The following is an 8,841-nucleotide window of genomic DNA, read 5'->3' on the forward strand; positions in this document are numbered from 1 at the left end:
ACACCAAGATCAGAACCCCAAGCCATGTCCTCAAAACCCTACAGGCCTGACCCAGGAAGTCCTCGCAGCCCAAACGCTGGAATCCCAGGACCCTGGGTGTGGACCGCACGGTGTGAACAGCAGGCGGCTCCGTGTGAACATGTGGGACAAGGGGACCTGGGGAGGCAGAGAAGCCGGGACAGACTGGCCGCCATGAGAGCAGGGTGGGTGGTGGCAATGGTGACAAAGTCCGGGACACCTCCTGGTGTGGACACTGGAATTCACTGTTTATTGCCCACAAGAGAGCAGGAGCTGCCGGCCAGCTCCCCCATCGTGCAGTCCAGGCTGTGAGCCGGGTCCCCCAGGGCGCAGTCCAGGTCACTTGGCCAGGGCCCTCAGGGTGCAGTCCAGGCTATGGGCTGGGTCACTTGGCCAGCTCCTCCGCCACTGCTTTTCGCATCTTGTCCTTGAGGTAGGCGCCTTTCTGCCACTCAGACTTGAGCTCCAGCCACTCGTAATAGGGGACCTGCAGGGGGCAGGGGCACCTGTGCTCTGCCCGCTGCTCCACACCTGGCCTCCCCACCCTCCAAGCCCACGAAGCTGCCGAGTGTGGCTGTGGAAGAAGCTGCAGGGGCCTGAGCCCCCGGGGCCAGGGATCTGAGAATCTGTGGCACCTGATGACAACTTTTTCATTTTTGAAGTGAAAAACAAAAACCCATTGAGATACCAAAACTACCACAAGAAGTAAATGTGACAAAACCCTCACACGGTGTCTGGTGCTCCTGGGTTCCCCGGCCCATATAGGATTGTCTGCTCTGGAAGGGGTCAGCAGCCCCGGGCCAGGCACTTGCGGGGCGCAGACCTGCTCTAAGAGCCCTGAGCAGACGCTTCAGGGCCGCGGCCACAGGGAATCTACGAGGTTCCGGGCCTCCCTTCGTCCCGCACAAAGGGGCCCACTGGACTGGCGGTACTCACGTCCACCACCAGGAAGCCAGCGGCCCGCACGTGACGCCGGGCCAGGGCGAAGCGCCCCAGCAGGTCTCTGCTCCGGCTGCTGAAGTTGGGGAACTCCCAGCGCAGGAACGCCAGCCTGGTGGGGGAGGGGCAGAGCGCTAGGCATCCTCCCGGGGGAGGGGGAAGGAGGAGGGGGGCACCAGAGAAGAGCCAGAGTCCAGGGCCGGCCACAGGCCACCTACCTCTTGGCCCCAGGGGGCAGCGGCTGGGTCCCCGAGGGAGGAGTGAGATGCGGGGCTACAAAGTCTCTCAGGGGCAGGAACTGGCCGTCCGTGTCCAGCAGCACCTCGGCGTCTAGGGAGGGGCACGGGTGGACATGGAAGGGACCGTCCCTGGGGCACAGAGACCTTGTCCTGGACAGAACAAGCCCCGTGCCCACCACCAGGGTAGTGCAGAGAGGGCCTCACCCAGAACCCAGCCGTACTGCGTGGCCACCGCGAAGCTGCCCCTGCTGGGGCTCCCCAGCAGCCCCCGCAGGGTGTCCTGCAGTTCCTTCTGCAGGGGTGTGGCCTTCCCATCACAGGCCAAGAGCCAGGGCGCCCAGTCTGAGGCCGGCAGGAGGGGGCCCGTGTATTCAGGGTGCTCCAGCTGGGCGGTGGCGCTGATGTGCAGCAGCTTCTGGAAGGTGCTCTGGTCCTTTGGGGACTCGCTGCCTGAGGCAGAACGAGAAGGGAGGGTGAGCCGAGGCCGACGCTGGGCCAGAGAAAGAGGGGGGCCAGGCAGGGGACAGTGACACTCTCGATCCCAACTGACTCTGAACTTGGCATCATCAGGGGCAGAGACAAGATCATAAGGGCCACGCACATGGACAAGCAGAAGGATGGAAGAACAGATGCCAGCCAGGTGAGCTCTGGGCACCATCTCGCTGCTCTGGAGCCCCCTCCCTGCCAGGCCTGAGGCCCCCAGACCCCTGGGGTCAGGGAGGGGAGGGGAAGCCCTAGCACTCACCCAGGAACCGGGCATGCAGTTCAGGGCAGAGCACCGCTCGCAGCGCCTCCCCCTGCACCTGCTGCAGCACGCACAGTGCCCACACCACATCCACCTGCAGGGCCGGGTGCAGGCTCCGCAGCTTGGGCCCCAGCTTCTCGTGAACCTAGACAGGGGCGGGGCGGGGGGGGCGGGGGGGCTCTGCTCAGCAGCCGTATACCTCCTGGGCCGGAGGCAGTCGGAACGCCGGAATGGCTTGGCTGCGCTGAGGCTAGAACAACTACTGGGAGCAATCCTGGCTGACGTTCTTGGCCAGGCTTGGAGCCCCCCCTTCCCCCAGTAGAAAGTACCAGAAACCTTCTTCCTCACCCGGGACTAACGGACAGCACAACATGCAGCAAGACTTTCCTGCTGCCCCTCCCAGCAGCAAGGGCCTGTGGCACAAAATCACAGGCCCCTGGGGACAGGGATGGATTTCTGGCCCTGGGAGAACTTGGAGAGTACAAGGAGGGCAGTGTCCCCGTGGAGGCCCAGGTGCACACGTGAGATATGTCATGCCTGAGTGGGCCTGCTCTGCATGGTGGTGTGCCAAGGGTTCAGAGCACCAGCAGGACAGTAAGGGAAAACCAGTGGCCCCCTAGCCCTGACTGCGGCGAGTGAGCCGGCCAACACCTCCCGACCTGTACACACGGCCGCACAGCAGGCATGTAGAGGACCTCACATCTTTTGTCCCCAGACCATCCCTGTGACACGGGGCTCCAGCTCCCCTCTCACCCCTGAAGCCCCCGGGTCAGGGCTCCCCTCTCTTGCCTCCACACCCAGGGTGGGTGAACAGGTGCACAGACCATACCAGGCCGAAGAACTTGTCCTCTCGCTCGGGACGGAAGTTCAGGTGTGCGAAGGCCAGAAGCACGTTGCACAGGTGCGGCACGGTGACGGTGTGGGCTCGGTCTACGACGTGCTGGGCCGGCCACACGGGGTGGAGGACAGAATGAGAGGGGCCCTCCCACAGGGCCCACGAGCCCCCAGCCGCCCGGGGGCCACCTGGACAGGGTGGCGGGCCAGACCTCCCCCTGCTCATTGCCCCCACCCAGAGACCGGTGGTAGTGTCACAAACGCCCCGGGTGGTCTGCGCAGCCTCAAGCCGCTGCAGGTAAAGTTAAGTGTCTCTCCTCGCTGTTTCAGGGGATGAAGTTTAGAGTCCTGAGCAAATTCCGAGCCTCACGGTCCACACTACGTCCTGCTATAGCCACCCAAAGACGGATGGAAACTCCTCCAGAGCCCAGTGACACGACGGAGGACACCGTCCTCACTCGCCATTCTCCACTGCCCACAGAGTCCGCGCCTCTACGAGTGAGCCGGGTAGGAAGCCCCTGTTCGTAACCGGGGAGTGTCCGGGGCGGCCATGCCTCCCCGGTGGAACGAGCAGGGTCTGCCCAGCTCACCTGGGCCAAGGCCTCGAACAGGGGAGGGCTGAGCCACTTGAGGAGGGCGAAGGACTTGGCGCCACGGGCCACCTCGCCGGACGTCAGGCTGGGCACGTGGGGCAGCAGGTCGGCAGCCAGGCGCTGGAGCACCTGGGTCTGGTGGAAGCCAAGTTTGCCTTTGGGACAGAGCGACCCCAGGGTTCACCTTGTGAGGGTGGGCAGGCTGCTCTGCCCTCCCTCCGCCCCCAGTGCCTGGCCTGGAGCTCCAGGGGCTTGGTGTCCGTGACCGAATTTATCCCTGAGGCCCAGCACAGAGGATCAGGGCCCATGAGCCACGTTGTTCCTGTGGCAGCCTCTTGGGCCGGCGCCTGCCACGGGTGGGCGGGCACCGAATTTGACACGGCTGCGGCCAGCCCGCCTCCCTTCCCACCGCTCCCCATGGGGAAGGCTCACCGTAGGCATAGGCCAGATCCAGGAGCATGCCTTTTGTCAGCGGGAATGGCTTCTGGACCAGGTGGTAAGAGACGGCGCGCAACAAGGGCACTGAACGCCGGTTCTGAGCCGCCAGTGTCACCAGCACCTTCCGCAGCTCGTCGGGGCCGAAGCGCTCCACCAACTCCAGGCACTGTCAACCACAGCCCTCAGGGTCAGCTCGGCGGCCCAGGCCGGGGATCCCATGCAGCACCGCCCCTGCGGGACAGCGACTGGACCTGAGCTCAGTAATCCAGTACCCTGCCGTGCGGGCCTACTCGGTTCTCAGCCGGGGCACCCGTGGGCCCGAAGTGGCCTGTCTGCAGCCAAACTTATCCCCGGGTCCCAGGGCAGGGGACCCGGAGCCCATGAGCTGCGAGTTTCCTGTGGCAGCCATCTGGGCCAGCTCTCGCTACAACAGGAGCGGGGGCCGAATTTGACTTGACTGCCGGGGGCGTGTGGCACATCACCAGAAGCGTTAAGCGGAGCCCCCTTGTAAGTGTGGCTTAGGCTCTGCCCTACCCCCGAGGCCCTCCAGGGAGAGGAGGAGAGCCGGCAGCCCGCTAGCTAGCTCCACCGCCAGCTAGGTCCACTGTGTGGCCACGGGGTGCGCCTGCAGCTGCCCGGGGCTCCTGCCGCAGTACCTTGTCTTCCAGGCGGTTCATCAGCGGCTCAGAGAGGTGCCCCGTCTTCGCCATCAGGGCCACCGCAGTGCGGCCATCATCGATCTCCGTCCAGCGCCGCTCTAAGTGCAGCAGCAGCTCAGCCAGCAGCTCCGGGGACTCCCGCATGTGTGTGGCGCTCGACTCGGCCAGGAAGGCCAGCTGCCTGTACTTGAGCCTACGCAGGCGCCAGCGGACCTCCTGCTCCACCGAGCGCAGCTCCCTGCAGGCCGCGGGCAGTGCCAACGCATACAGGCTGCGGAGCAGTTTCACAAGGGTCCCGTGCCACACAGCACTTATCTGGCGGGGGTTGAGGGGGGGGAAGGGGACACACACGGGGCAGTCACAGCCGGGACCCCACCTGCCCTGGGCTGGTCTGCAGCCCACCACCAAGTCTACCTCCCGCGCCACCTGGTCAGCCATGCACGGTCACCCGTGAGCAAGGACCCCTGTGTGAGTCAGAAGATTTCCCTTGAGGGGAGACCACAGACACCCGCTGTGGCTCCGTGTGCCCAAACCCAAGCAAAACCGTGGAGTCCAGAAGCCAGGGGGAAGCGTGTGGGACAGACTCCGAACTAAGAGTTTTGTCAACCCGCTCGTTCTGTTGCTTGTAGCGACGGTAACAGTTTTTAGGTGTTACAGACCCACCGGCCCTTCTTCAAAAGCAGCGGCCACATCGCATCTGACAAACCCCGAACCCTGAACCTCTTTTCTCCCACAAAGCAGTCCTAAGATTTCCGGGAACGTAGTTTCTTAGGAATGCAACCACCGAGGACAGCAAAGGTGACATCCCTACAGAGCATGCCCAGGCATCAGCACCCCGCCAACCCCCACCTTCCAGGGCTGCTGCTGACACCAGCCAGCACGCGGGGATGCCCCTGGCGCGTGAAGCTATGTGAAAAAGCGCTTGATATGCGGGCAGAGAGAGGCCAGGTGTCACAGAGTCCTGCCTACCCCACACTCCCTGGCACCAGCGAGGAGTGGGGCGGGGGGGAGTGGCTGGCCAGCCACCTGCTGCCACCGGCACCGTGTCAGACACCGGCACGCCGTGAGGCTTCACACCGGGCTCCACGACGTCCCCAAAGCCCCAGTGCACACGGCAGACCTTCCCTCTTCCTGGGGGCCTGCCTGTTTCTGAACAAGGGGGCCCCCTGTTCTCAGTGTGTCACAGTCCGGTGCAGGACCCCGCGGTCCAGGTGCGGCTCCACCTGCAGCACGCAGCCTCTGCCCGTTAGGGGGTGCGGGGGAGCTGAGTGCAAACAGGGAAGGTGGCATGGAGGGGCTGGGCAGCTGGAGACATGCATGCTCCATGACAGCAGGGACACTTTCAAATAAGAGAGCCTGGCCACCATCCGCATTACCCATACTCTGGTCCCCGCTTGCTTTCGGCTTACGACTCTGTTACAAGGTTCACTCTTGTCTCCCAGAACTTGCTTCGGTTCCATGTGTGTGTGTGAAATGTGCACTGACAATTACAGGCTTACAGCCTCGGAACAAGAAGGGACTCAGTGAACTGTCACCAGCTATGGCATCACCAGGAAGCAAACTGGTGCCCTGACCCCAGCACACACCTCTAACTGAAGCAAGAGGTTCCAGGATGCCATGCTCCCCTTACCACACACGCATTCTGGCATTTTCTCCATTACCCTATCTCATTAAAACCAGCCGGCCGCATCCACTACTCTCACAGCCTCTGGTTTGGAAAACACTGTCAGTGCAACCGCCACCCCGATCCGTGCCTCTCCTCCCCATCCTCTCGGACAACTGGACACAGAGTCCCCTGCTCAGTGTCGGAAGCACGGCTTCTTCCCGGTAGCACGGACCAAGGCAGGGAGTGAGGGCCGACGCAGCCAGTGCCACGGGCCCCTGGCACCGGAGCGAAGAGCCTAGCTGAAGGGAGTCCTTCCTCAGCCAGCCCAGAGAGGGCCTGAGGTCTGACCACCCCGCCCGGCTGCCTGGAATTCCCCGTCAGCCACCCCACATCCCCTGCAGCCATAGGAGTGCGCCCATAGTTGGCCAGACACTGCGGCAGGGTCATGCAAGTCAGCACCGCCTGGCAAGGGGACAAGCACCCAAGGAACCGGGTGGAACCAGTGCGGCTTCCTGTGCTTCTGCGTCCCGTGTGCTGCTGAAAGGACAGTGGAAGGATGGCAATGTTCACCTAACGGGACCGCTCTGTGATCAATGGGGAACAGCAAGCAAAAGTAGCCTAGACTCTATACAACAAAAACTTCTCACAGGATGGAGAGAACTAAGCAAGGCAGCACAGTTCCCGTCTATACCTGCAAAGTGACTGGCTGCTATGGACTCTGGTGCCATTGTTTTCTGCATGGGGAACCCTGAGAGAACATTTTAGAAACCCACCTGGCTGTCAACGAGATGGAGAAGCTGCTGAAAGCGGGCATCCTGCACGAGCAAGGCTCTGTCTTCCGGCTTGTCAGACAGCAGGCGAGAAAGCTGGATAAGCATGAGGGCCGCATGGTTCTCTTGCAGGCAGCGACTGTCACTGAGCAGCTCCAGGAGCTCCTCTGGCCGGGTGGCCTTCTCAATGAGCCGCTCCACCTCCTGGTGCTCTGGACAGGGGGCAGACAGTTGTTCCTTCTCCACAAGCCCCGACAAGGGGCCTGGGAAGTGGGAACTGGGGCAGATGGCTGAGAAAGTCAGAGTCCTATGCGCCACGCTGGCAAGCCTCAGTCGGCCTACCGGAGCCACCACAGGGGCCAGAAGGGTGGCCTCTCTCAGGAGGCACGCGCATCGCTTCACCAGGCGGGCTGCCATGATGGCCTGGGTGGCAGTGAGGGCAGCTTCCTAGTGAACAGGTCCAGGTCCAAAGCCCTGAAGAGGAAAAGGAGAGAAAGGGGTGATGCAGGCGCAGCTTCTGAGTCAGAGATCCGAGAACACGGCAGGTGACACAACGTTGTGGCCACTCTCTACACTGGCCGGACCTCTGCTTTCTGCCTGCCCCATACCTGGGGCACAGAGGCTTTTTGTTTCGCTGTAGGATGGAACCAAATGCCAACCCCAGGAGCATTACAGCTAGGGCTGGAGAGCACAATTGCCTACGGGGTGGTTCAACCATTCAGATCCCCAGGTTCAGCCCCGGGTTCCTAGGTGGGAGTCTCCGCAGGATCGGACAGTGTCCTTTCATTTACTTTAAAAGTAACCCAGGATCAAGAATGATAGACTTCCAGAAGCACAAGACAATATTTCACATCAGACTGCTCCTGGAAAGCCCCGGACGTATGGCCCACATCCCGCAGCCTCACAACGTGGCTCAGAATGACCTCCTGGGTTTACATCCCTCATCCCGACAGGCCCTGCACCTTCAATAGACCCAGCCAGGGCGACTGCCCCCACCCCCAGCACAGCACCCACAAAATCACCCATCACCTCTCCACACCCAGGCAAGACGTTACCTTCTCCAGGGGTGTGTCACATATCCCGATACTGTTCAGTCCTGCCTGCCTCTGCGATCAAGTGATGGGGTCCGCGCGCCTGCCAAAGCAGAGAGCGTAGCGTGTTCGACCTTTGGTTTCCCGGAACCCGGTAGTGGCCAGCGCATTATAGCCGCTGTAAAACGCTTAGTCTAATTACACAGTATAAGAGGCTCAGGAAGAACACCGGCCCCAAGGTAACAGCCCGCACCCGCTGAGCCCGGTCAGAGGGAAGCCGGAAACAGTCCGACCGGTCGATCCCATGACCTGGGGAGCGAGCTGCGGTCCAGGAGCGCAACTGGGCTACACCGACCCCGAAGCTCCGCCCGCAGATGCAGACCCCGCACCCGCACCAAGGCGCGGGGGCCTGCGCGCTGAGACGCGAGGGTCAGCGCGCCGCTCGCGGGTCACCATGCGGGACCGCGGTGCAGGTGCGCGTGCGCACACGGGCGGGAGCCGCTCCTTCCCCCACCTCGCGCCGCGCCCCGGCCCCCCCCACCCGCCTCCACCCCGCCAGCCCAGCCCCCTGACCCCCCGCGTCCCGGAGCGCCTGTCCAGTCTCCTCCAGCCGGCCACGCCCTCCGGCCCTCGGCATCCACGCCCCGCAGCCTCTTCCCCGCCGCCGGGAGACCTGAGCTGCCGCCGCGAGGGCCGCCGCTGACCTCCATGCGCGCCCGCACTGTCCTCGGACCACGCCGCGCGGCGCGCTCGGCACGTCACTCGGGGCGCCGCCGGAAGCGAGCCTCGCCTTGCTCCGCCCGGCCGGAAGTCACGCCGCTACGCTTTCCAGTTGGATGCCATCTTTGCTGAGGGCACGCAGCCGGCTGGAAGTCACGCTGGCTGTTCCTTTCCGGACGGGTGCCGTCTTTGCTGAGGGCGCGCAGTAGGCGACGGGGAGCGGAGAGGAGAGCGTTGGGCAATGGGGGG

The 8,841-nt window shown here is 63.4% G+C and overlaps 1 protein-coding gene and 2 non-coding genes across 7 annotated transcripts; all 3 read right to left on the reverse strand.

The window, feature by feature from the left end:
- Positions 1-242: 242 nt before the first annotated feature.
- On the reverse strand, positions 243-8,617 carry TBRG4 (transforming growth factor beta regulator 4). Of its 5 annotated transcripts, none has more exons than XM_047096142.1 (12): positions 8,546-8,617; positions 7,897-7,975; positions 6,845-7,315; positions 4,463-4,780; positions 3,801-3,972; positions 3,366-3,523; positions 2,771-2,881; positions 1,942-2,086; positions 1,401-1,646; positions 1,176-1,287; positions 955-1,069; positions 243-505 (listed from the first exon to the last, which is right to left on the reverse strand). In XM_047096142.1, the coding sequence occupies exons 3-12, from the start codon at positions 7,256-7,258 to the stop codon at positions 404-406; spliced, it is 1,893 nt and encodes a 630-aa protein (XP_046952098.1). In that variant the 5' UTR covers positions 7,259-7,315; positions 7,897-7,975; positions 8,546-8,617; the 3' UTR covers positions 243-403. The 5 variants fall into 5 exon arrangements, 4 of the variants coding, with proteins under 4 accessions (XP_046952098.1, XP_046952097.1, XP_046952099.1 ...); XM_047096141.1 differs by having other exon boundaries at positions 8,446-8,610; XM_047096143.1 differs by lacking the exon at positions 8,546-8,617 and having other exon boundaries at positions 1,418-1,642; positions 7,897-8,309.
- Positions 3,622-3,755, reverse strand: LOC124525246 (small nucleolar RNA SNORA5). The gene has a single exon (XR_006965454.1). It is a non-coding gene; the product is annotated as a small nucleolar RNA SNORA5 (small nucleolar RNA).
- LOC124525245 (small nucleolar RNA SNORA5) lies at positions 4,133-4,268 on the reverse strand. The gene has a single exon (XR_006965453.1). It is a non-coding gene; the product is annotated as a small nucleolar RNA SNORA5 (small nucleolar RNA).
- Positions 8,618-8,841: the final 224 nt, after the last annotated feature.

This window comes from Lynx rufus, unplaced genomic scaffold (assembly GCF_022079265.1).
Source record: "Lynx rufus isolate CCGP_SWC_20201006 ecotype Redwood Valley unplaced genomic scaffold, mLynRuf1.p SCAF_4, whole genome shotgun sequence".
Lineage (NCBI taxonomy): Eukaryota > Metazoa > Chordata > Mammalia > Carnivora > Felidae > Lynx > Lynx rufus.